Genomic DNA, 26,674 nt, shown 5'->3' with positions numbered 1-26,674 from the left:
ATATATATGCTGACTTCACTCAGTTTAACTTCATCACATAAGTTAACTTACATTATGTTCTCTTATGCGACATACGTAGGTAGCTTTTGTCACATAGGTAACTGATGTCATGTACAGATTTCACCCACAAGAATGTGAAACGAATATGAAATGTCTTACTGCTTAGAAAAAGCTATTCTACAGCATCGTATATTACAATGGATGAGTTTTCATTGGTGTAATTAAAGACTGTTATGTTAAACATAGTTTGGAGGGTTATATGTTGTTCATTTTGATAAAACTGTGCCCTAAGTCAACCATATTGGTCCACATCTGGTCACTAATTCACACACCTCTCGTAGGCTGATGCTCTCCACAGTTTTCAGGAGTTTGTAGATTGTAATATATAGCCACATGCATCCACAATGCTTAAACCATGTACATACATCAGTTGATGCTATATCCTCTTGCCACTTTTCATGCCATGTATTTTAGAACTACATTTGACTGGAAATGCTTGTCAGAAGCTGCTTGTATCGGAAAATAAAATTGCAGTATCTTGACAGCTTCAATACCCGAATGTTACTGCACTGGTCACAGTACAGTTATCTAATAACAGTCTGTTGTCTGGCAGTGCTGGGCAAGTTTTTTTCAAAATGCAATATATTACATATTACCAGTTACTTTCATTTTAAGGAATATATTACCTTACAACATTCCTGTCTGCGTAGAGTAATATATTACTTATTACACTACTTTTTAGTTACTTTACACAAAACAGCCAACTAATCTGTATAGAACAATGAAGTAGGCTTGATCTTTTTAAATAAACAAATGGCTTTGGACACAGGCACCTCTGCCACCAGCTGGCTTAATCAGGGACTCTCAGTGATGCGCTCCCACCTTGAGCCTAGCCCATTCCTCTGTGAGTCGCACCATCTACTCAGTCGAGCCTCCAGCCTTCTCCTCAGCCCTCCAATGCAATACACTCTACCCTCCAGCCAGTGTCGCCACTCTTGCAGCGCCAGGACAACAGCCAAAAGCTCCCGGTTCCCCACGTCATAGTTCCTCTCTGCAGGTCAGAGGTGTCGAGAGTAGTAGGCACAGGGGTGAAGTTTCTGAGTTGGGACGTCTCGCTGGGAGAAGGAAAGCCCCCACCCCAGAATCAGAGGCGTCCACTGTGACCACGAACTGTAGAGCAGGGTCAGGATGTTTGAGAATGGGTGGGTGGGTAAAGAGTTCCTTGGGTTTAAGGAAAGCAGCTTCAGCTCTGGGGCACACGTGAACGTAGACTTAGTTGGGGTTAGTTGGGTGAGAGGTGCGACAACTCTGCTGTAGTTGTGAATGAATCTTCAATAGAAGTTGGCAAACCCCAGGATGCCTTGAAGTTGTTTCAGAGAAAAGGGGGTGAGCCACACCTCCACTGCATGAATCTTAGCGTGTCTGGTTGAAGTTGACCCTGGGCAACCACATAACCCGTGAAGTTGGTAGAGGAAGAATGAAACTCACATTGTTCTGGTTTAAAAAACAGCTTGTTCTCCAACAGTCTCTGCAGAACCATCTGCACCTGCTCAGCATGTTCTTCCTGGGAGCAAGAGAAAATCGGGATGTCGTCCAAATACACAAACACAAAATGGTTTAACATGTTATGGAGAATGTCATTGATAAGGGCCTGGAAAACTGCTGGGGCGTTGGTTAGTCCGAAAGGCATTACCAAGTATTCAAAGTGGCCAGTAGGTGTCTTGAAAGCCGTCTTCCACTCATCCCCCTCACAGATATGGGCCAGATGGTAGGCGTTCCAAAGGTTTAACTTGGTGAAGAATTTCACATGACGGAGTGGTTCAAAGGAGTGGTCGATGAGGGGGAGAGGATATTTGTTCTTCACTGTGATGTCATTCAGGCCACGATACTCTATGCAGGGGCGTAGCGTCTTGTCTTTCTTTTCAACAACGAAGAATCCTGCTCCAAGGGGTGAAATTGACAGTCTGATCAGCCCAGCAGCTAGGGAGTCGTTAATGAACCGCAGAGAAGGTTTATGGCACAGTTGTGAGGTCGGTACAGATGAAGAGACAGGGCTAGCTCCCTGCTTAACACCTGGGCTAGGTCATGGTACTCAGGCTACTCACTAGAGATGAATCAGGAGGGGTGTGGAGAGTGGTAGCAGGCGTCCTGTGGGTAGAAGCAGCAGAGTGGAGACAATGTGAGTGGCAGTAGACACTCCAGTTGGCAATGGAGGCTGCTGCCCAATCTGGGAGTTATGGAGTTTCAACCAGGGAAGTCCAAGCACCAAAGGGCAACTGGGGTAGGGGATAAGGAGCAGTTGAATTCTTTCACGCTGATTTCTAGAAGTAATCAGAGTAACAGGGAGTGTGCAATGGGTGATTGTGGCCAATAATCTGCTGTCGAGGGCATTCATAGTCTTAGGGGTCTCAAGAGGCTCAATAGGGATGGTAGCTTGCTCGACTAGGGTTGCATCAATAAAGCTGTCATCAGCTCCAGAGTCAACAAGTACGTTCAACAGGAGAGACTCATGTGACCACAAGAGGGAGGCAGGGAGATTGTTGTGACAAAGAGAGCCAGAGGAGGAAGTGGTCTGGCTCACCAGCGAGCTCTCTTTCACTGGCGAGCCCTCCCTTTTGGCATTGATGGGCAGGCTGCAGGTCTAGATTGACCACAATAGATATACAACGTGTTTAAGAACCGTCATTGGCGTTCTTCTGGGGAAAGGTGTGTTCGCCCATGTTGCATGGGGTCCTCCTGGGCAGCAGGGGGAGCTCCGAGTCTGCAGAGGGGAGGACGTTGTTCAGGGGAAGAGGGAGAAGGTTGGCTGGAGGAGGAGCTAGCTACTCTGTGGCTAGAATAACCCTTTTCCCTTGTCCCTGTGACCTTGACAAGAGCAGTCTCAGTGCTGTGATGTGGTTGAAATCAGCCAATTATTATTAGGTTATTGTTCAGCTGTTGAAAAATATATTTTTCAACGATTTTACTGAAAATTGGGAGGTTTGATATGAACCTGTAATTAGTCATCACCGATGTGGCTAGATTGTTCGTCTTCAGGAGAGGTTTATTAATCGCAGTTTTAATGGATTGTGGGAAGACACGTGAGAGAAGAGACGTGGAAAATTTATAGCAGATCTGGAGTAATGCAGTCTGAGACTTTTTTGAAGAACCCTGATGGTAATATATCAAGGCATCAGGAGCAAGATTTCGTATGTTGTATTATGTCTTGCAGGTTATTGTCATTGATTGGATCAAATTGTGCCATGGTATTTGAGTTGGTTTTAGGGGGACACATGAACACACCCCCTGTAAATGGTATGTGGCACTGACTGCTTGTTTAATTTTCTGAATTTTGGGAGTGAAGAAGGATGCAAATTTATTACAGGTCCTGGTAGATAGATATTCAGAGGCTACTGGCAAAGGAGGGTTTGTTATCCTGTCGACAGCAGCAAACAGGTCACATGCATTATCAGTGTTTTGAGTGATAATCTCTGAGAAGGACTGCATTGACTTTTTCAGTTCTAACTTAAAAATCTCCTTGTTATTTGTTAAAATCTCTTTATGAATGTCAAAATGAACCTGTAGATTTGTTTTTTACTTACCTGCGCTCAGCTTTTCAACATTCCATTTTATTCCTTGTTGACAAGCTTGGCATTTCTCCAGGAGATTTTTTTCTTACTAGAGACCACCTTCACTTTAGTAGGTGCAATGCCATCAATAACATTTGTAATTTTAGAACTCAAATGATCTACAAGGTCATTGACAGAGAACCTGGAGAGGGGAGGTGTGGAAGAGAAAGCCTCAATGAATATGACACTGGTGTTCTCAGTAATGTAGCGCTTTGAGATGACCTCAGTTTGAACATTTGTGTACACAGATGTATCACTCTCAAAGAAAACACAGTAGCCCTATTCACACTGCCCTTTTAGTGCGGGAACCATTCGCCGATTCTCTGCATCGCCGTCTGTGTGAAAGTTACAGATGCGAAGAGGGGGGACAGTTTCGCTGTGGCTCTGATGCGACTCTGGAGGGGGTATCAGAGCTGCAGCAGAGGCGAGCCGCCGTCTGTGTAGCCAGAGGGTCGGATCATGGGTGTGTTGATCTGATGGTGTTACATGTTGACATGGACACCGGGGTAAACACGTTGAAAAAACCACACACATGTCAACGTCATGATGTGTACCGTCACACCTCTTTTGGATCCGCAGCGCCGGCGTGCTGTATGAAGTGACACAGTAGTGCGGCTTTACGCTGGAGCTGCTTGGTTCAGTGTGAACAAACAAAGGCGGAGAAATGGTGAGCTTTCGCTGCGCCAATAATGCAGAGTCTCTGTGTGAAAAGGGCTGCTAATGATCAGAGAGAGCAACATCAGAAACCAGAAACGCAGAAATGTTAAGACCCTTGGAGATAACCAAGTCTAGGATGTGGCCCTTGTTGTGTGTGGGCTGCGTCACATGCCGAGTGAGTCCAAAGTTATCAAGGACACAACACAGTTCTTTAGTCCCTCTGTCCTCAGGTTTGTCAACATGGATGTTAAAGTCACCAAAAATGAACACACAATCAAAGTCAGTGCAGATAAGAGACAGTAAATCCACAAAGTCATCAAAAAAAATCTGTACAGTTTTTAGGTGGCCTGCAGATATTTAGAAATATAGCCTGTGTAAGTCAAACACGTGAACACTGGAGGAGGAAATGACTACAGGTGCCTAAATTACCGGAGTAATGCTCTGGAGTGGGAACAAAGGGCTGATGGTGATGACTGGGGGAAGCAAAAGTGAAATAGTGAAATAAATTAGATATCTGGGGATGACGAGCAAAAAACACACTATAAGCACTTAAAGGTACGAGCGTTACACTGGGGGACCACATACCGCGTCTGTTAGATGAAATAACCTGGCAGCTAATGGAGAAGAGACCAGGGCTTTTATCCTGGCGCTGATTGCCTCAATGTGCGGCAGGTGTGGAATAGGTATCAGCTCTGGCCAGCAACTCAACAGCACCTCTGAAACAGACACAAGCACAGAACACCAAAAAAGCCACAAAATAGTCCAAATACAACATAGGCTTAGTCATATGAAACACAATTGACCTATACCTTCAATAATGTACCCTATAATGCGGTCATGTGCGGTGTGGATGGATTCTTAATAAAACAACACTAAATGCTTCAATTTAGTTGTTAACGTGGGTTGTAATGCATTATGTGACAATGCTGTTGATATATATTACTGAAAATTATTAGTAAGACGTTGCAGTGTATTACTGTTAACACTAAAATAAATATATTACTATAACGCACTGGAAAAGACAGTGCAAAGAAAAATAGATGGGAAGACATAATGTTCCACCACTTGTCTTAGTATGCTCAAAATTAATCTGAAATTAAAATATTTCCAGGCCCTGCTCCTACTCTTGCTTATAGCCCATTGGGTGTTGCTGAAGATTAAACAATGCTGCAAGTCAATAAAAGAGGTTGACAGCAATAACACTGACTGGGCTCAGAAAAGGGATGAACAGGAGGAAAGTCATGTGGGGATTTTTAGATATTAAATTGCTCTCGCTCATGTATTTCATGTTGTTGTATTCCTACATCTCTCCTGTTGTGTCCTCCCCTCCTTATTCCTCCTCCTGCCGGTTACAGGGACAGTTTCATCTAAATGAGATGCACAAGGCTGGAGATGTGGTTCTAGGTGGGATATTTCGGATCCACTTCTTCTCTGTCTTTCCTGACCTGTCTTTTACCTCAGAGCCACAACAACCTACTTGCCACGGGTGAGTCTCTCAGGGAAGTGGCAAAAGTAAAAAAACTGGAGAAAATCAATTCCATGAGTCATATGTATTTCTGTTAATTTTCACAGTTGTTTCTATTTAATTCATGTAAGTAATTGTTGATATTCATCTGACATAATTGTTTGTAGAACTTGTACTTGTGCAATGTGTTCATGTTGTCACAGTTATTGTATGTTGAATTTTTCAATAATTAATAGTGGTATTTGTTTTAGTTTTGATATTCTAGGAGTTAGGAGGGTCCAGACCATGGCCTTTGCTATTGATGAAATCAACAAAAACACCAAGCTGCTACCTAATGTGACTCTGGGATACAGTCTTTACGATAACTGTGTCAAACTAGGGATTGCATTTCGTGCAGGATTATCTGCAGTCAGTGGTCAAGAGGAGCAGTTTATATTAGATGAGACCTGTGCAGGAACCCCTCCAGTCATAGGGATTGTGGGTGATGCCTTTTCTACACATTCTATTGCCATCTCCTCTGTCTTAGGTTTGTACAGAGTACCTATGGTAAGTTTGCCAATTTGCCTTCTAGTAATTCTGTTGGATCATTTTGATATGATCTCAGATTTAATGTCACCATCAAAGATTAAAAGAGCAGGAAAAGGCTTTGAATGTTTTCAGGATGTACAGTCTGTGTCTTCCACAGGTGAGTTATGCTGCCACATGTTCCTGTCTGAGTGACCGGCAGAAGTTTCCATCCTTCTTTAGGACAATCCCAAGTGATGCTTTCCAGGTGACCGTCCATCAGCAAAATGAAAATGCATAAAAGGATGTGCAGTTAAACATTCACAAGAAATAACGTCTCTACTCTGCAAAAACAGTTATATTCCTTGAAAAGCATTAACTAAATATGATACAAAGTCAAACCTTTTTAGCATGCTTTCCACAGAAAGATTATTTCAGCCTGTCTACTAATCTCTTTATTCACTTAGGTGCAGGCTATTATTCAGATACTGAAGCGTTTTGGCTGGAGTTGGGCAGGTCTGCTGGTCAGTGATGATGACTATGGACTCCACGCTGCTCGATCCTTCCAATCTGACCTGGCACACTCTGGTGGAGGTTGCCTTGCCTACTTACAGGTGTTGCCATGGGGCAATGACCCAGATGAACTAAGGAGGATCGTGGATGTGATGAAGAAATCCACAGCTCGTGTGGTCATTGTGTTTGCACATGACAGTTACATGATTAACCTCATGGAAGAGGTTGGGCTTGAACAGCAACCTAAACTATGTCTTTTTCAAAAAAATGTATTTATCAAATTGAAAGATTTAAGTTGCAATAACAAATGATCAGTTACTCAGACAAATTACACAAAACTGTGGTTATGATGATATGCATCACTTTGCTCATAAAATACTGTGTAAAACACAGGATTGCATCTGTGTATGAACAAGTAAGACATCACTTGTGTATACTGTGTACAATTCAGAAGACTAGACAATACTTTAGTGACATGGCATTATGGAGTTATATATTTTATTTGACACACAGGTGGTGAGGCAGAATGTGACAGGCCTGCAGTGGATGGCCAGTGAAGCCTGGACAACTACTACTGTCCTCCAGACCCCCGACCTCATGCCGTACCTGGCTGGCACACTGGGCATTGCCATCCGTCGAGGAGAAATACCAGGCTTCAGGGAATTCCTTCTACAAATGCTTCCTGACCTACACCACAACAACAGCTATGGAAATAGTATGGTGAGAGTTTAACGGTGCAATCTGATCTGGTAATTGCAAAAATAATATAATCATCATTTATAAGACTGTTTTGAATATATTTCAGGTAAACCAGTTTTGGGAATTCACATTTCAGTGTCGATTCACACCACCTCCAGCAGGTTGGGTAGAGGCCGGGGGAACATTATGTACTGGACAGGAAAAGCTAGAGGATGTGGAGACTGAGTTGTTGGATGTTTCCAATCTCAGGTTAGAGTATAATGTGTACAAGGCTGTGTATGCTCTGGCCTATGCCCTTGATGACATGCTACATTGTGAGCCCGGGAAAGGGCCTTTCAGCAGACACAGCTGTGGCAGTTTGCAAAGATTGGAGCCATGGCAGGTGTGATATCACTTTACACTCCATCTGTTATATGACTAATTCATAGGGTTTAGTGTTTATTGCAAAGTGGTACTAATTATTGTAATGTGCCGAACAAATAGTGAGAGGAAATTACCTACTACTGGGTGATGTCAGTGGTTAATATTATTAGCTCAGTGATAGGTTCTCGTTTTGATATGTTCATAAGTCTAGTATGCAGTTTGAAAATTGTATTCTGGGTACCCCCATGTTTACCATGATAACACAGAAATATTTTACCGTCACCAACCTAGTCAACCACCAAAAGTGAGAGTTTCTGGGTTGGAAATAGCAATTTCTTGAAGCCAAGTGCTAGAATAGGTTAGGAAAAAACAAAATAAATACAGAAGGGTCAGACATCCCATTAATTTCTTTTGGTCTTTTTGGTTTAATCTGTCCACTTTGGTTTTTCATCTCTCTATGTAGCTAGTGTATTACTTGGAAAAAGTCAACTTCACTACAACATTTGGTGATCAAGTGTCATTTGATGAGAATGGTGATGCCTTAGCAATCTACGATGTCATGAACTGGCTGTGGCTCCCTGATGGAAGAACTGAAGTTCAGAATGTGGGTGAGGTCAAGAGGTCGGCTTCCAAAGGTGAAGAACTCACAATTGATGAAGACAAAATCTTCTGGAACTTTGAATCAAAACAGGTTATATTTGATTTTTCAGACACACCATGGATAACTCAGTATAGCAGTGTAAAGTAATGGAGAATAACAGATAATAATTTTTCTCCTCATAGCCACCCCGCTCAGTGTGCAGTGAAAGCTGTCCTCCAGGTACCCGCATGGCCAGAAAGAAAGGGGAACCTGTGTGCTGTTTTGACTGCATCCCTTGTTCTGACGGGAAGATCAGCAATAAAACTGGTTGGTTTTTAACTTTAATCATTGCAGTTTTGAGACACAATATAAACATAGAGCTTATCTCAGGTCTGTTCCTTTTCTCACAGATGCCATGGGGTGCACCAGCTGTCCTGAGGACTTCTGGTCCAGCCCCCAGCGTGACCACTGTGTTCCTAAGAAAACAGAGTTTCTCTCCTACCATGAGCCTCTGGGTATCGGCCTGACAGTTGCCTCCTTGCTGGGCACATGTATGTGTGCTGTTGTTATGGGCATCTTTATTTATCATCGTAGCACACCCATAGTACGTGCCAACAATTCAGAGCTGAGTTTCCAGTTACTGCTGTCTCTTAAGTTATGTTTCCTGTGTTCACTGCTGTTTATTGGCCGTCCCAGACTGTGGACATGCCAGCTGAGACATGCAGCGTTTGGGATCAGCTTTGTCCTTTGTGTCTCTTATATACTGGTAAAAACCATGGTGGTTCTGGCAGTGTTCAAGGCCTCCAAGCCAGGAGGTGGAGCTAGCCTGAAGTGGTTTGGTGTTTTGCAGCAGAGGGTGACAGTTATTGTTCTCACTTCTGTTCAGGCAGCAGTCTGCACTGCCTGGATTGTATCTGCCTCACCAACTCCTCATAAAAACACTCAATACTACAATGATAAGATTGTTTATGAGTGTGCAGTTGGGTCCACAGTTGGTTTTGCTGTGTTACTGGGCTATATTGGCTCTTTGGCTTCCCTCAGTTTTCTGATTGCATTCATAGCAAGGAATCTTCCAGATAGTTTCAATGAGGCCAAACTCATCACTTTCAGTATGCTGATCTTCTGTGCTGTGTGGGTGGCCTTTGTCCCTGCTTATATCAGTTCACCAGGCAAATATGCCGATGCAGTGGAGGTATTTGCAATCCTGGCCTCCAGTTTTGGTCTCTTGGTGGCACTGTTTGGACCTAAATGTTACATAATCCTGCTGAGACCAGAGAGGAACACAAAGAAGGCAATCATGGGTCGAGAAATCCAGGCCAAGTAACTGCACTTGTCTGCACGAGACAGAATGATCTGTTTTCTATATACAATAAAAAATATATATATGCTCACTTCACTCATTTTAACTTCATCACATAAGTTAACTTACATTACGTTCTCTTATGCGACATACGTAGGTAGCTTACGTCACATAGGTAACTGATGTCATGTACAGATTTCACCCACAAGAATGTGAAATGAATATGAAATGTCTTACTGCTTAGAAAAAGTTACTCTACAGCATCGTGTATTACAATGGATGAGTTTTCATTGTTGTAATTAAAGACTGTTGTGTTAAACATAGTTTGGAGGGTTATATGTTGTTCATTATGATAAAACTGTGCCCTAAGTCAAACCATATTGGTCCACATCTGGTCACCAATTCACACACCTCTCGTAGGCTGATGTTCTCCACAGTTTTCAGGAGTTTGTAGATTGTAATATATAGCCACATGCATTCACAATGCTTAAACCATGTACATACATCAGTTGATGCTATATCCTCTTGCAACTTTTCATGCCATGTATTTTAGAACTACATGTGACTGGAAATGCTTGTCAGAAGCTGCTTGTATCGGAAAATAAAATTGCAGTATCTTGACAGCTTCCATACCCGAATGTTACTGCACTGGTCACAGTACAGTTATCTAATAACAGTCTGTTGTCTGGCAGTGCTGGGCAAGTTTTTTTCAAAATGCAATATATTACATATTACCAGTTACTTTCATTTTAAGGAATATATTACCTTACAACATTCCTGTCTGCGTAGAGTAATATATTACTTATTACACTACTTTTTAGTTACATTATACAAAACAGCCAAATAAGCTGTATAGAACAATTAAGTATCCTAGATATTTTAAATAAAGAAATGGCTTTGGACACAGGCACCTCTGCCACCAGCTGGCTTAATCAGGGACTGTCAGTGTCACGCTCCCACCTTTAGCCTAGCCCATTCCTCTGTGAGTCGCACCATCTACTCAGTCGAGCCTCCAGCCTTCTCCTCAGCCCTCCACTGCAGTACACTCTGCCCTCCAGCCAGTGTCGCCACTCTTGCAGTGCCAGGACAACAGCCAAAAGCTCCCGGTTCCTCACATCATAGTTCCTCCCTGCAGGTGAGAGGTGTAGAGAGTAGTAAGCACAGGGGTGAAGTTTCTGAGTTGGGACGTCTCGCTGGGAGAGGACAGCCCCCACCCCAGAATCAGAGGCGTCCACTGTGACCACGAACTGTAGAGCAGGGTCAGGATGTTTGAGAATGGGTGTATGGGTAAAGAGTTCCTTGAGTTTAAGGAAAGCAGCTTCAGCTCTGGGGTCCACGCAAACATACAGTTTGTTGGAGTCAGTTGGGTGAGCAGTGCGACAACTCTGCTGTAGTTATGAATGAATCTTCAATAGAAGTTGGCAAACCCCAGGACGCGTTGAAGTTGTTTCAGAGAGACGGGGGTGAGCCACTCCTCCTCTGCATGAATCTTAGCGTGTCTGGTTGAAGTTGACCCTGGGCAACCACATAACCCATAAAGTTGGCAGAGGAAGAATGAAACTCACATTATTCTGGTTTAACAAACAGCTTGTTCTCCAACAGTCTCTGCAGAACCAGCTGCACCTGCTCAGCATGTTTTTCCTGGGAGCAAGAGAAAATCAGGATGTTGTCCAAATACACAAACATAAAATGGTTTAACTTGTTACGGAGAATTTCATTGATAAGGGCCTGGAAAACTGCTGGGGCGTTGGTTAGTCCGAAAGGCATTACCAAGTATTCAAAGTGGGCGATAGGTGTCGCATGACAGAGAGGTTCGAAGGAGAGGTCGATGAGGGGGAGAGGATATTTGTTCTTCACCGTGATGTCATTCAGGCCACAATAATCTATGAAGGGGAGTAGCGTCTTGTCTTTCTTTTCAACAACCCAACAGTCTTAGGGGTCTCACGAGGCTCAATAGGGATGGTAGCTTGCTTGACTAGGGCTGCATCAATAAAGCTGTCATCAGCTCCAGAAGTACATTCAACAGGAGAGACTCACATGACCACAGGAGGAAGGCAGGAAGATTTTTGTGACAAAGAGAGCCAGAGGAGGATGTGGTCCGGCTCACCAGCGAGCTTGCTTTCACTGGCGAGCACTCCCTTTTGGCATTGACGGCAGGCACAGAGGAAATGTCCAGATTGACCACAATAGATGTGCAACCTGTTTAAGATCCGTCGTTGGCATTCTTCTGGAATCTCAAGTAAATTCAAGTCTCTCTTTGTGAATGTCAAAATGAACCTGAAGATTTGTTTTTTAGCTACCTGCACTCAGCTTTTCAACGTTCCATTTTTTCCATTTTTACCAGCTTGGCATTTCTCCAAGGAGATCTTTTCTTACTAGAGACCACCTTCACTTTAATAGGTACAATGCCATCAAAACATTTGTAATTTTAGAACTGAAATGATCTACATAGTCATTGACAGAGAACCTGGAGAGTGGAGGTGTGGAAGAGAAAGCCTCAATGAATATGACACTGGTGTTTTCAGTAATGTAGCGCTTACACAGTAGCCCTATTCACACCACCCTTTTAGTGCGGGAATCATGCGCTGATTCTCTGCATCGCTGTCTGTGTGAAAGTTACAGTTGTGAAGAGGGGGGACAGTTTCACTGTGGCTCTGATGCGCCTCTGGAGGGAGTATCAGAGCTGCAGCAGAGGCGAGCCACCGTCTGTGTGGATGGAAAAGCCAGAGGGTCAGATCAGGGGTGTGTCGATCTGATGGTGTTACATGTTGACATGCTGGGATGTAATTAGGAGGGAGTTCATTGAACACAGCAGAGTATATTGCAGTACAGGGCTGAGGAGAAGGCCCGAGGCTCTGTCCAGATGTTGCAATGGGAATGGGCTATGCTCGAGGGGTAAGCATGACACTGAGAGTCTTGGTGAAGCTGGCTGGTGGCAGAGGTGCAGGAGGTTGGACTTGGTAGGCCAGAGGAAATCCATCAGTGAGGTGATGACTGGAGGAAGTAAACTGAAATAGAGAAACAAATTAGATCGCTGGAGATGACGAGCAAAAAACACACTATAAATAGATAGATAGATAGATAGATAGATAGATAACAGCTGGTTCACTCAAGTACAAATACAGTACGAATATAGGAACAATAAGAAACAATAAAGTACTATATACAATATACAAAAGAACAATAAAGCACTGTATACAATATACAAAAAGACAATAAAGGACTATATACAATAAAATGCTTAGGTAGTTATAGAATAAAATAAAATACTGAGGTAAATAAAATAAAATTAAATAAGATAAAATGCTTAGGTATTGAGGAGTAAACCCACTGAGCAGGCAACGTCTGTGGACGTCCAAAACAGGTTGATATCATGTCCGTCGGGCCAGGCCATGATCTGGATGTCCACTGACATCCAGACTTAGTCGATAAACAACATATAAACGTCTATACCAAGTCCAGAAATGACGTATTAAAAACTTTCATTCTGGCTCCCCAGAGGACGTCTTTAAGATATCTTGGATGTCCATAGATGATGTCTAAAAGACGTCATCTAGACCACTTTTTGCTCACTGGGAAGTGGAACATAAGGTGCAAGAGAATAAGGTGCAGTTTTATATACAGTAATAATAATTAAACTACAGTAGTAATAATTTAAGATTATTTGTGCGTTTTGGAGTGAGCGTTGTACAGTCTGATGGCACCAGGTAGGAATGATTTCCTGTGCCGTTACTTTAAGCAGCGGGGTTGAAGGAATCTGTTGCTGAAGCTGCTCTTAAGCTTGTCCAGAGTTTTGTGGAGGGGGTGAGAGACATTGTCCATGATAGCCAGCAGTTTTGCCAGCACCACCTCCTCCATGGTGACAAGCTTAGAGCCAACAACAGACTCTGCCTTCTTTATGAGTTTGTTCAGTCTGTTGGCGTCCTTCGCTTTGATGCCTGCACCCCAGGACATCACAGCGAAGAAAGACTGGAGAGGGCAGGGGCTTGTTTCTCCTGAAGTCCACCACCATCTCTTTTGTCTTCGCCACGTTCAGCTGCAGGTGGTTCTCCCCACACCACCTTACAAAATTGCCGACCAGGTCCCTATACTTTGGTCTGTCGAGGGACGAGTAGGCTTCCTGCAGCAGGTATATGATTGCATCATCTACCCCAACATGGGGCTGATATGCAAGCTATAGTGATGGGCACACTATGGATCTAAGTGTAGAAACTCAATGTCCTCACCATTTCATATGTTTGGACTTGAAGCTTTAATAAACTCTCAGTGAAATCGTCACAGGTAACATATCGCATTGTCACTCAGCTCGGGCAGACACAACTAACACTGACTGTAAACACAACATGACTTCCTCAGTCTCTTAAAGGGATACTACCTAGTTGTAGCACGCTACACTAAGGTGTGCAAGAACCAGCCTCTCCATGACCTTCATAATATGAGAGGTCAGTGTGATCGGCCTGTAGTCGTCCAGTGCCGTCCTTTTTTGGGCACTGGGACGAGGCAGGATGTTTTCCACAACACTGGCACTCTCTGAAGATGGAGGCTCAGGTTGAAGAGGTGCTTATAGGTACGAGAGTTACACTGGGGGATCATATCCCGCGTCTGTGAGATGAAATAATTTGGCAGCAAATGGAGAAGAGACCAGGGCTTTTATCCTGGCGCTGACTGCCTCAATGTGCTGCAGGTGTGGAATAGGTAACAGCTCTGGCCAGCAACTCCACAGCACCTCCACAAGCACAGAAAAAAGCCACAAAATAGTCGAAGTACAACATAGGCTTAGTCATATAAAAAACAATAGACCTATATCTTCAATAATGTCGCCTATAATGACATGACAAGACAAAAAAAAAATGTCGATGCCTTTTTACTATAGTCCAGAGAAAGGAATGCATGGGTTTATGTGATTCAAGTAAATTAATGCAAATTAAAGTGCGCTCAGAGTATTAGGCTCCATCATTAGGCCAACAAAATACGGCTCATTTCAGTCAAACAGAGTGTCTTTTTTTTTTCAGTGGCGGAGGGTCGCGGTCATGTGCGGTGTGGATGGATTCTTGATAAAACAACACTAAACTCTTCAATTTACTTGTTAGCACGGATTGTAACGCATTATGTGACAATACTGTGGATATATATTATTGAAAATTATTATTAACAAATTACAGTGTATTACTCTATTACCGCTAAAAGAAATGAATTACTGTAACGCACTGAAAAAGACAGTGCAAAGAAAAATAGATGGTAAAACATAGTGTCACCAATTGTCTTAGTATGCTCAAAATTAATCTGGAATTAAAATAATTCCTGGCCCTGCTCCGATTCTTGCTTATAGCCCATTGGGTGGTGCTAAAGATTAAACAATGCTGCAAGTCAATAAAAGAGGTTGACAGCAATATAACTGACTGGGCTCAGAAAAGGGATGAACAGGAGGAAAGTCATGTTTGGATTTTTAGATATTAAATTGCTCTCGCTCATGTATTTCATGTTGTTGTATTCCTACATCTCTCCTGTTGTGTGCTCCCCTCTTTATTCCTCCTCCTGCCGGTTACAGGGACAGTTTCATCTAAATGAGATGCACAAGGCTGGAGATGTGGTTCTAGGTGGGATATTTCGGATCCACTTCTTCTCTGTATTTCCTGACCTGTCTTTTACCTCAGAGCCACAACAACCTACTTGCCACGGGTAAGTCTCTCAGGGAAGTGGCAAAAGTAAAAAAACTGGAGAAAATCAATTCCATGAGTCATATGTATTTCTGTTAATTTTCCTACAGTTTTATCTATTGAATCATTGTAAGTAATTGTTGATATTCAACTGACATAATTGTTTGTAGAACTTGTACTTGTGCAATGTGTTCATGTTGTAACAGTTGTTGTATGTTGAATTTTTCAATAGTTAATAGTGGTATTTGTTTTAGTTTTGATATTCTAGGAGTTAGGAGGGCTCAGACCATGGCCTTTGCTATTGATGAGATCAACAAAAACACCAAGCTGCTACCTAATGTGACTCTGGGATACAGTCTTTACGATAACTGTTTGAAACTAGGGATTGGATTTCGTGCAGGACTATCCGCAGTCAGTGGTCAAGAGGAGCAGTTTATACTAGATGAGACCTGTGCAGGAACCCCTCCAGTCATAGGGATCGTGGGTGATTCTTCTTCTACACATTGTATTGCCATCTCCTCTGTCTTAGGTTTGTACAGAGTACCTATGGTAAGTTTGCCAATTTGCCTTCTATTAATTATATTGGATTATTTTGATATGATCTCAGATTTGATGTCATTTATAAACATAGAGTAAACATCAAATTAAAAGAGCAGGAAAAGGCATTGAATTTTTTCAGGATGTACAGTCTGTGTCTTTCACAGGTGAGTCATTTTGCCACATGTTCCTGTCTGAGTGACCGGCAGAAGTTTCCATCCTTCTTTAGGACAATCCCAAGTGATGCTTTCCAGGTGACCATCCATCAGCAAAATGAAAATGCATAAAAGCATGTGCAGTTGAACATTCACAAGAAAGAATGTCTCTAAACTGCAGCAACAATTATTTCCCCAAAACTGCAATAACTAAATGTGATCGATTGTGAAACCTTTTTAGCATGTTTTCCTCAGAAATATTATTTCAGCCTGTGCACTAATCTCTGTATTCACTTAGGTGCAGGCTATGATTCAGATATTAAAGCGTTTTGGCTGGAGTTGGACAGGTCTGCTGGTCAGTGATGATGACTATGGACTCCACGCTGCTCGATCCTTCCAATCTGACCTGGCACACTCTGGTGGAGGTTGCCTTGCCTACTTACAGGTGTTGCCATGGGGCAATGACCCAGATGAACTAAGGAGGATTGTGGATGTAATGAAGAAATCCACAGCTCGTGTGGTCATTGTGTTTGCACATGAGAGTTATATGATTAACCTCATGGAAGAGGTTGGGCTTGAACTACAACCTAAGTTATATGTCTGATTTTTTTTTTGTCATCAAATTGAAAGATTTAAGTTGCAATAACACATTGGCATGTGGCAAATTATATTTGAACAGGTTACACCGCTTTTTGTTCAATGCCCTGTTAGCAGGGTTTCAGAGTACGATCAGTTAGTCAGGCAAATTGCACAAAACTGTGGTTATGATGATATGCATCACTTTGCTCATAAAATACTGTGTAAAACACAGGATTGCATCTGTGTATGAACAAGTAAGATATCACTTGTGTGTACTGTGTCGAATTCAGAAGACTATAAAATACTTTAGTGACATGGCATTGTGGAGTGATATATTTTTATTTACTTTTGACACACAGGTGGTGAGGCAGAATGTGATAGGTCTGCAGTGGATGGCGAGTGAATCTTGGACAGCTGCTAATGCCCTCCAGACCCCTGAATTCATGCCTTACCTGGCTGGCACACTGGGCATTGCCATCTGTCGAGGAGAAATACCAGGATTCAGGGAATTCCTCCTACAAATTCGTCCAGACCTACACCATAACAACAGCTATGGAAATAGCATAGTGAGAACTTTAACAGTGCAATCTGATCTGGTAATTGCAAGATTAATATAGTCATCATTTCTAAGACTGTTTTGAATATATTTCAGGTAAACCAGTTTTGGGAATTCACATTTCAATGTAAATTCACACCACCTCCAGCAGATTGGGTGGAGGCTGGGGGAGCATTATGCACTGGACAGGAAAATCTAGAGGATGTGGAGACTGAATTGTTGGATGTTTCCAATCTCAGGCCAGAGTATAATGTGTACAAGGCTGTGTATGCTCTGGCCTATGCCCTTGATGACATGCTGCAGTGTGAGCCAGGGAAAGGGCCTTTCAGCGGGCACAGCTGTTGCAATTTGCAAAGATTGGAGCCATGGCAGGTGTGACATCAGTTTACACTCCATCTGTTATATGACTAAATCATACAGTTTAGTGTTTCTTGCAAAGTGGTACTGCAAATTGTAATGTGCAAAATAAATAGTGAGAGGAAATACTACTACTGGGTGATGGCAGTGGTTGGTATTATCACCTCAGAGATTGGTTCTTGTTTTGAAATGGTCATAACTGTAGTATGCAGTTTGATAATTGAATACTGGGTATCCCATGTCTGCCATGATCATAGAGAATTATTTAGTAACCCTCAACAATCTAGTCAACCACCGACAGTTACAGTCTCTGGGGTGGAAGAAGCAAATACTAGATGCTGACTGCTAGAATATGTTAGGAAAACATAAAATAAATACAGGAGGTTCAGGCACCCCAAAAATTGTTTTTGGTGGTTGAGGTTTAATCTGTCCTCTTTGGTTTTTCATCTCTTTATGTAGCTAGTGTATTACTTGGAAAAAGTCAATTTCACTACAACATTTGGTGATGAAGTGTCATTTGATGAGAATGGTGATGCCTTAGCAATCTATGATGTCATGAACTGGCTGTGGCTCCCTGATGGAAGAACTGAAGTTCAGAATGTGGGTGAGGTCAAGAGGTCGGCTTCCAAAGGTGACGAATTCACAATTGATGAAGACAAAATCTTCTGGAACTTTGAATCGAAAAAGGTTATATTGAATTTTTCAGACACTCCATGGATAACTCAGTATAGCAGTGTAAAGTAATGGAGAATAACAGATACTTATTTTTCTCCCTGTAGCCACCCCGCTCAGTGTGCAGTGAAAGCTGTCCTCCAGGTACCCGCATGGCCAGAAAGAAAGGGGAACCTGTGTGCTGTTTTGACTGCATCCCTTGTTCTGACGGGGAGATCAGCAATAAAACTGGTTGGTTTTTAACTTCAAACATTGCAGTTTTGAGACACAATATGAACATAGAGAGTATTTCAGGTCTGCTCCTTTTCTCATAGATGCCATGGGGTGCACCAGCTGTCGTGAGGACTTCTGGTCCAGCCCCCAGCGTGACCACTGTGTTCTTAAGAAAATAGAGTTTCTCTCCTTCCATGAGCCTCTGGGTATCGGCTTGACAGCTGCCTCCTTGCTGGGCACATGTATGTGTGCTGTTGTCATGGGCATCTTTATTTATCATCGTACCACACCCATAGTACGTGCAAACAATTCAGAGCTTAGTTTCCAGTTACTGCTGTCTCTTAAGTTATGTTTCCTATGTTCACTGCTGTTTATTGGTCGTCCCAGACTGTGGACATGCCAGCTGAGACATGCAGCATTTGGGATCAGCTTTGTGCTTTGTGTCTCATGTATTTTGGTAAAAACCATGGTGGTTCTGGCTGTGTTCAGGGCCTCCAAGCCAGGAGGGGGAGCTAGCCTGAAGTGGTTTGGTGTTTTGCAGCAGAGAGGAACAGTTATTGTTCTCACTTCTGTTCAGGCAGCAATCTGCACTGCTTGGCTTGTATCTGCCTCACCAACTCCTCATAAAAACACGCAATACTACAATGATAAGATTGTTTATGAGTGTGCAGTTGGGTCCACAGTTGGTTTTGCTGTGTTACTGGGCTATATTGGCTCATTGGCTTCCCTCAGTTTTCTGATTGCATTCATAGCAAGGAATCTTCCAGATAGTTTCAATGAGGCCAAACTTATTACCTTCAGCATGCTGATCTTCTGTGCTGTGTGGGTGGCCTTTGTCCCTGCTTATATCAGCTCACCAGGCAAATATGCAGATGCAGTGGAGGTATTTGCCATCCTGGCCTCCAGTTTTGGTCTCTTGGTGGCACTGTTTGGACCCAAATGTTACATAATCCTGCTGAGACCAGAGAGGAACACAAAGAAGGCAATCATGGGTCGGGAAATCCAGGCGTAGTAACTGCACTTGTCTTTGTGAGATAGAATGAAAACTTTTTCTTCAAACAATATAAAAAAACCTCAATTTGACTCATTTTATCTTTAGTTTGTTAGTTCACTTACATCACATATGTTCTATTATGTTACATATGTAATGAACGTAGGTAGCTTATGTCACACAGGTAACTTATGTCATGTACGTTACGCAAAGGATTTCACCCACATAAATGTGAAATGAATATGAAATGTCTTACCGCTTGGATAAAGTTATTCTACAGCAACCCTGTATTACGATGGATTGGTTTTCATTGTTGTAGTTAAAGACTGTTGTGTTTAACATAGTCTCACTTTCTTGCAGGGTCATATGTTGTTCATTATGATAAAACTGTGCCCTAAGTCAAACTACATCAGTCCACATCTGGTCACTGCTTCACACATCCCTTGTAGGCTGATGTTCTCCACAATGTTGTCGAGTTTGTAAGCACTAACATACTGTATAGCCACATGCATCCACAATGCTTAGACCACGTACATACATCAGCTGATGCTATATCCTCTTGCCACTTTTCATGCCATGTAATTTAGAACTACATGTGACTGGAAATGCTTGTCAGAAGTATAGAGTTGTACTGGTCCTGCCAAAGAAGGTGTGTCTGAAGTAACAGATATGTGTTATTTCTCTAATTTATGTTACAGTCCTGTTTAAGGTGTCGCAACTTGGCCTCTAAGAAAGTCTAAAAACGATCTAATGTGAAGGAAATAAAGATAGTTTTCATTTGACTTTGCAGTACAGTTCTGTCGTGATGTGTTGCAAATTAGCCTCTAAGGAAGTCTATTAAGGTGCTAGTAGCAGAAAACCAAATTGCAGTATCTTGATAGCTTCCATACCATAATGTTACCATGTTACCAAAGAATACCACCATTACCTTCGTCCTCTTCATCAACACCATCATCATTAACAAAGACATTATGGCGACCGGCTGTTTAAGAAACCATGTGAGCGATTACCAACAAAAGAAAGACTCTTTTGCATGGTCGATCCGGCTCTGCCCCCAACGCTCACGAGTAGTGCCATCCAGCTGGGTATTGGACCGAGACTTTGACAGAAAGGCGGCTGGAGACAAAAGCTGCAGCCTGCTGACTCCACAAGACAATGCTTCAAATAAAGTAGGCTTAAACATCCCTCATCATGCTGGATCCACACATATGAAATCTGAGTTGGTGTCTTTGTCTTTAATTTTGATTCTTTGAGCTTAGGAGCAATTTGGTTAGGGCTCCGTTAGCATTCAATCATTCTCTTAAAATTTAAATCCTTTCACCAAACCTGCAATTTCACCATCTGCACATATTTCACTCATAAACTCATTACATTAGTCATTACAGACTAAACTTCTTTCTGTTACCTGTTAATCTTGTCATTTGTTTATTTGTCATTTCATTTATTTACTCTGAACTATTTAGCTAAATAAATATATTTAACCCCATGGTGTTGTCTGTGCAGGTTTGTTTTAATGTGGAGAACCAATGGTAACTGTGTGTAGAAGTCACTACTTAAGTTATGAGATTGAATGAATTGATCTGAAATTGATTATAATTGATTAATATTGATTCAAGTTAACCTTGTCTAGTCAAATTTGATTAATTTCCTCCAGATTAGTCAAAGAGATAAAAGAATGGAGGTGGTGCTCCGATTCACGAGTGCTTTATTAATCTCAAGTGATTAATGAATTACATTTATTAGTAGTGTATCACCTACACAGTCATGAGTGATAAATTAACAATATTTAACATTGTGGGTCCCAGTGCTGGCCATTGTTCCTTAAAAGAAATATATTACTGTAACATGTTGCTTTTGTAATGTGTTATCCCCAACACTGTTGTCTGTTGTCATGCAAAAGTCAGTGCAAAGTAAAATAGATCGGAAGACATAGTGTTGCACCACTTGCTTTGCTATGCTCAAACTTAATCTGAAATTAAAATATTTCCAGGCCCTACTCCTACTCTTGCTTATAGCCCATTGGGTGGCGCTTAAGATTAAACAATGCTGCAAGTCAATAAAAGACGTTGACAGTAATAAAACTGACTGGACTCAGAAAAGGGATGAACAGGAGGGAAGTCATGTGGGGATGTATAGATATTACATTGCTCTCGCTCATGTATTTCATGTTTTTGTATTCCTACTTCTCTTCTGTTGTGTCCTCCCCTCTTTATTCCTCCTCCTGCCGGTTACAGGGACGGTTTCATCTAAATGAGATGCACAAGGCTGGAGATGTGGTTCTAGGTGGGATATTTCGGATCCACTTTTTCTCTGTCTTTCCTGACCTGTCTTTTACCTCAGAGCCACAACAACCTACCTGTCACGGGTGAGTCTCTTAGGGAAGTGGCAAAAGTAAAACACTGGAGAAAATCCACTCCAAGAGTCATAGGTATTTCTGTTAATTTTCCTATAGTTGTATCTATTGAATTTTTGTAAGTAATTGTTGATATTCCACTGACATAATTGTTTGTAAAATTTTTACTTGTGCAATGTGTTCATGTTGTCACAGTTATTGTATGTTAAATTTTTAAATAGTTAATAGTGGTATTTGTTTTAGTTTTGATGTTGTAGGAGTTAGGAGGGCCCAGACCATGGCCTTTGCTATTGATGAGATCAACAAAAACACCAAGCTGCTACCTAATGTGACTCTGGGATACAGTCTTTATGATAACTGTGTCAAACTAGGGATTGGATTTCGTGCAGGATTATCAGCAGTCAGTGGTCAAGAGGAGCAGTTTATATTAAATGAGACCTGTGCAGGAACCCCTCCAGTCATAGGGATCGTGGGTGGTGCTTTTTCTACAAATTCTATTGCCATCTCCTCTGTCTTAGGTTTGTACAGAGTACCTATGGTAAGTTTCCTAATTTGCCTTTTAGTAATTCTGTTTGATCATTTTGATATGATCTCAGATTTAATGTCACTTGTAAATATAGAGTCACCATCAAAGAATAATAGAGCTGTAAAAGGCTTTGAATGTTTTCAGGATGTACAGTCTGTGTCTTCCACAGGTGAGTCATTTTGCCACATGTTCCTGTCTGAGTGACCGGCAAAAGTTTCCATCCTTCTTTAGGACAATCCCAAGTGATGCTTTCCAGGTGACCATCCATCAGCAAAATGAAAATGCATAAAAGGAAGTGCAGTTAAACATTCACAAGAAAGAATGTCTCTACACTGCAAAAACAGTTACATTCCTTTAAAGCCATTAACTAAATATGATACAAAGTGAAACCTTTTCAGCATGTTTTCCACAGAAAGATTATTTCAGCCTGTGCACTAATCTCTTTATTCACTTAGGTGCAGGCTATGATTCAGATACTGAAGCGTTTTGGCTGGAGTTGGGCAGGTCTGCTGGCCAGTGATGATGACTATGGACTCCACAATGCTCGGTCCTTCCAATCTGACCTGGCTCAATCTGGTGGAGGTTGTCTTGCCTACTTAGAGGTGTTGCCATGGGGCAATTACCCAGCTGAACTAAGGAGGATCGTGGATGTGATGAAGGAATCCACAGCTCGTGTGGTCGTTGTGTTTGCACATGACAGTTACATGATTAACCTCATGGAAGAGGTTGGGCTTTAACTACAACCTAAATTATATGTCTTATTTTTATTTTTTTTAATCAATCTGAAAGATTTATGCAATAACATATTGACCTGTGACAATTATATTTATTTTAATATGTAACACTTCGTATTTGTTCAATGCTCTGTTAACAGGGTTTTAGAGTGTGACCAGATACTCTAGACAATACTTTTGTGACGTGGCATTATGGAGTTTTATATTTTATTTGACACACAGGTGGTGAGGCAGAATGTGACAGGTCTGCAGTGGATGGCGAGTGAAGCGTGGACAGCTTCTACTATCCTCCAGATCCCTGAATTCATGCCGTACCTGGCTGGCACACTGGGCATTGCCATCCGTCGAGGAGAAATACCAGGCTTAAGGGAATTCCTTCTACAAATTCGTCCCGACCTACACCATAACAACAGCTATGGAAATAGCATAGTGAGACTTTTACTGTGCAATCTGATCTGGTAATTGCAGGAAAAATATATAGTCCTCCTTTATAAGACTGTTTTGAATATATTTCAGGTAAACCAGTTTTGGGAATTCACATTTCAATGTAGATTCACACCACCTCCAGCAGGTTGGGTGGAGGCTGGGGGAGCATTATGTACTGGACAGGAAAATCTAGAGGATGTTGAGACTGAGTTGCTGGATGTTTCCAATCTCAGGCTAGAGTATAATGCGTACAAGGCTGTGTATGCTCTGGCCTATGCCCTTGATGACATGCTGCAGTGTGAGCCAGGGAGAGGGCCGTTCAGCGGGCACAGCTGTGGCAGTTTGAAAGGACTGGAGCCATGGCAGGTGTGATATCAGTTTATACCCGGTCTGTTATATGACTAAATCATACGGTTTTGTGTTTCTTGCAGAGTGGTGCTACTAATTGCAATTTGCTAAATAAATATTGAATATTGGAAATTACCTACTACTGGATGATGACAGTGGTTGGTATTATCAGCTCAGTGATAGGTTCTTGTTTTGGTATGTTCACAAGTGTAGTATGCATTCTGATAATTATATTCTAGATACGCACACATTTACCATGATCATAGAACATTATTTTGTACCCCTCAACAACCCAATTAACCACTGGCAGTGATACCATCTGGGTCGGAAGGAGCCATTACTGGATATCGACTCCTAGAATGAGGAAAAAACAAAATAAATACAGAAGGGTCAGACATCCCATTAATTTCTTTTGGTCTTTGAGGTTTAATCTGTCCTCTTCGGTTTTTCATCTCTCTGTGTAGCTAGTGCATTACCTGGAAGAAGTCAACTTCACTACAACATTTGGTGATCAAGTGTCATTTGATGAGAATGGTGATGCCTTACCAATCTATGATGTCATGAACTGGCTGTGGCTCCCTGATGGAAGAACTGAAGTTCAGAATGTGGGTGAGGTCAAGAGGTCGGCTTCCAAAGGTGAAGAACTCACAATTGATGAAGACAAAATCTTCTGGAACTTTGAATCAAAACAGGTTATATTTGATTTTTCAGACACACCATGGATAACTCAGTATAGCAGTTTAAAGTAATGGAGAATAACAGATACTTATTTTTCTCCCTGTAGCCACCCCGCTCAGTATGCAGTGAAAGCTGTCCTCCAGGTACCCGCATGGCCAGAAAGAAAGGGGAACCTGTGTGCTGTTTTGACTGCATCCCTTGTTCTGAGGGGAAGATCAGCAATAAAACTGGTTGGTTTTTAACTTTAAACATTGCAGTTTTGAGACACAATATAAACATATAGAGTATCTCAGGTTTGTTCTTTTTCTCATAGATGCCATGGAGTGCACCAGCTGTCCTGAGGACTTCTGGTCCAGCCCCCAGCGTGACCACTGTCTTCCTAAGAAAATAGAGTTTCTCTCCTACCATGAGCCTCTGGGTATCGGCTTGACAGTTGCCTCCTTGCTGGGCACATGTATGTGTGCTGTCATCATGGGCATCTTTATTTATCATCGTAGCACACCCATAGTACGTGCCAACAATTCAGAGCTTAGTTTCCAGTTACTGCTGTCTCTTAAGTTATGTTTCCTGTGTTCACTGCTGTTTATTGGTCGTCCCCAACTGTGGACATGCCAGCTGAGACATGCAGCATTTGGGATCAGCTTTGTGCTTTGTGTCTCATGTATTCTGGTAAAAACCATGGTGGTTCTGGCTGTGTTCAAGGCCTCCAAGCCAGGAGGTGGAGCTAGCCTGAAGTGGTTTGGTGTTTTGCAGCAGAGAGGAACAGTTATTGTTCTCACTTCTATTCAGGCAGCAGTCTGCACTGCCTGGATTGTATCTGCCTCACCAACTCCTCATAAAAACACTCAATACTACAGTGATAAGATTGTTTATGAGTGTGCAGTTGGGTCCACAGTTGGTTTCGCTGTGTTACTGGGCTATATTGGCTCATTGGCCTCCCTCAGTTTTCTGATTGCATTCATAGCAAGAAATCTTCCAGGTAGTTTCAATGAGGCCAAACTTATTACCTTTAGCATGCTGATCTTCTGTGCTGTATGGGTGGCCTTTGTCCCTGCTTATATCAGCTCACCAGGCAAATATGCAGATGCAGTGGAGGTATTTGCAATCCTGGCCTCCAGTTTTGGTCTCTTGGTGGCACTGTTTGGACCCAAATGTTACATAATCCTGCTGAGACCAGAGAGGAACACAAAGAAGGCAATCATGGGTCGAGAAATCCAGGCTTAGTAACTGCACTTGTCTTCATGACATAGAATGAAAACTTTTTCTACATACAAAAAAACGTCAATTTGACTCATTTTTATCTTCATTATTTTAGTTCACTTACATCACATATGTTCTATTATGTCAAATACATTGTGTACGTAGGTAGCTTATGTCACACAGGTAATTGATGTCATGTAAGTAACGCAAAGGATTTCACCCACAATAATGTGAAATGAAAATGAACTGCCTTACCGCTTGGATAAAGTTATTCTACAGCATCTTATGTAACGATGGATTGGTTTTCATTGGTGTAATTAAAGACTGTTGTGTTAAACATAGTTTCACTTTCTTTCAGGGTCATATGTTGTTCATTATAATAAAACTGTGCCCTAAGTCAAACTACATCAGTCCACATCTGATCACTGCTTCACACATCCCTCGTAGGCAAATTAGCCCCTAAGGAATTCTATTAAGGTGCTAGTAGCAGAAAACCAAATTGCAGTATCTTGATAGCTTCCATACCATAATGTTACCATTTTACCAAAGAATACCACCATCACCTTCGTCCTCTTCATCAACACCATCATCATTAACGAAGATGTTATGGCGACCGGCTGTTTAAGAAACCATGTGAGTGGTTACCAACAAAAGAAAGACTCTTTTTCCTGGTCAAACCGGCTCTGCCCCCAACGCTCACGAGTAGTGCCATCCAGCTGGGTATTGGACCGAGACTGCAAGCTTGCAGTTGAGCGACAGAAAGGCCGCTGGAGACGAAAGCCGCAGCCTGCTGACTCCACAAGACAATGCTTCAAATAAAGTAGGCTTAACCATCCCTCATCCTGCTGGTTTCACACGTATGAAATATGAGTTGGTGTCTTTGTCTTTGATTTTGATTCTTTGAGCTTAGGAGCAAATTGGTTAGGGCTCCGTTAGCATTAAATTATTCTCTTAATATTTAAATGCTTTCACCCAACCTGCAATTTCACCATCTGCACATATT

The 26,674-nt window shown here is 42.1% G+C and overlaps 3 protein-coding genes across 3 annotated transcripts; all 3 read left to right on the top strand.

Annotated features, from left to right (window-relative positions):
- Positions 1 to 5,542: 5,542 nt before the first annotated feature.
- Positions 5,543 to 9,713, top strand: LOC311255782 (extracellular calcium-sensing receptor-like; the record flags this gene model as incomplete). The annotated part of the gene is made up of 9 exons (XM_084350432.1): positions 5,543 to 5,751; positions 5,982 to 6,276; positions 6,416 to 6,502; positions 6,702 to 6,971; positions 7,261 to 7,467; positions 7,553 to 7,828; positions 8,273 to 8,500; positions 8,593 to 8,716; positions 8,800 to 9,713. 9 exons carry the CDS (start codon positions 5,543 to 5,545, stop codon positions 9,711 to 9,713), a joined length of 2,610 nt encoding a protein of 869 aa, XP_084206558.1.
- Positions 9,714 to 15,159: 5,446 nt separating this feature from the next.
- LOC311255781 (extracellular calcium-sensing receptor-like) lies at positions 15,160 to 19,427 on the top strand (the record flags this gene model as incomplete). Its single annotated transcript, XM_084350431.1, has 9 exons — positions 15,160 to 15,368; positions 15,601 to 15,895; positions 16,051 to 16,137; positions 16,337 to 16,606; positions 16,977 to 17,183; positions 17,270 to 17,545; positions 17,990 to 18,217; positions 18,310 to 18,433; positions 18,517 to 19,427. The coding sequence occupies 9 exons, from the start codon at positions 15,160 to 15,162 to the stop codon at positions 19,425 to 19,427; spliced, it is 2,607 nt and encodes an 868-aa protein (XP_084206557.1).
- Positions 19,428 to 21,571: 2,144 nt separating this feature from the next.
- On the top strand, positions 21,572 to 25,695 carry LOC311255780 (extracellular calcium-sensing receptor-like; the record flags this gene model as incomplete). The annotated part of the gene is made up of 9 exons (XM_084350430.1): positions 21,572 to 21,771; positions 22,003 to 22,297; positions 22,455 to 22,541; positions 22,741 to 23,010; positions 23,242 to 23,448; positions 23,536 to 23,811; positions 24,258 to 24,485; positions 24,578 to 24,701; positions 24,785 to 25,695. 9 exons carry the CDS (start codon positions 21,572 to 21,574, stop codon positions 25,693 to 25,695), a joined length of 2,598 nt encoding a protein of 865 aa, XP_084206556.1.
- Between the last annotated feature and the right edge of the window lie 979 nt (positions 25,696 to 26,674).

This window comes from Pagrus pagrus (genome assembly GCF_965226575.1).
Source record: "Pagrus pagrus genome assembly, chromosome: 4".
NCBI classification, from domain to species: domain Eukaryota; kingdom Metazoa; phylum Chordata; class Actinopteri; order Spariformes; family Sparidae; genus Pagrus; species Pagrus pagrus.
The sequence above is the reverse complement of the archived record's forward strand: the minus strand, read 5'-3'. Positions and strand labels throughout refer to the sequence as shown.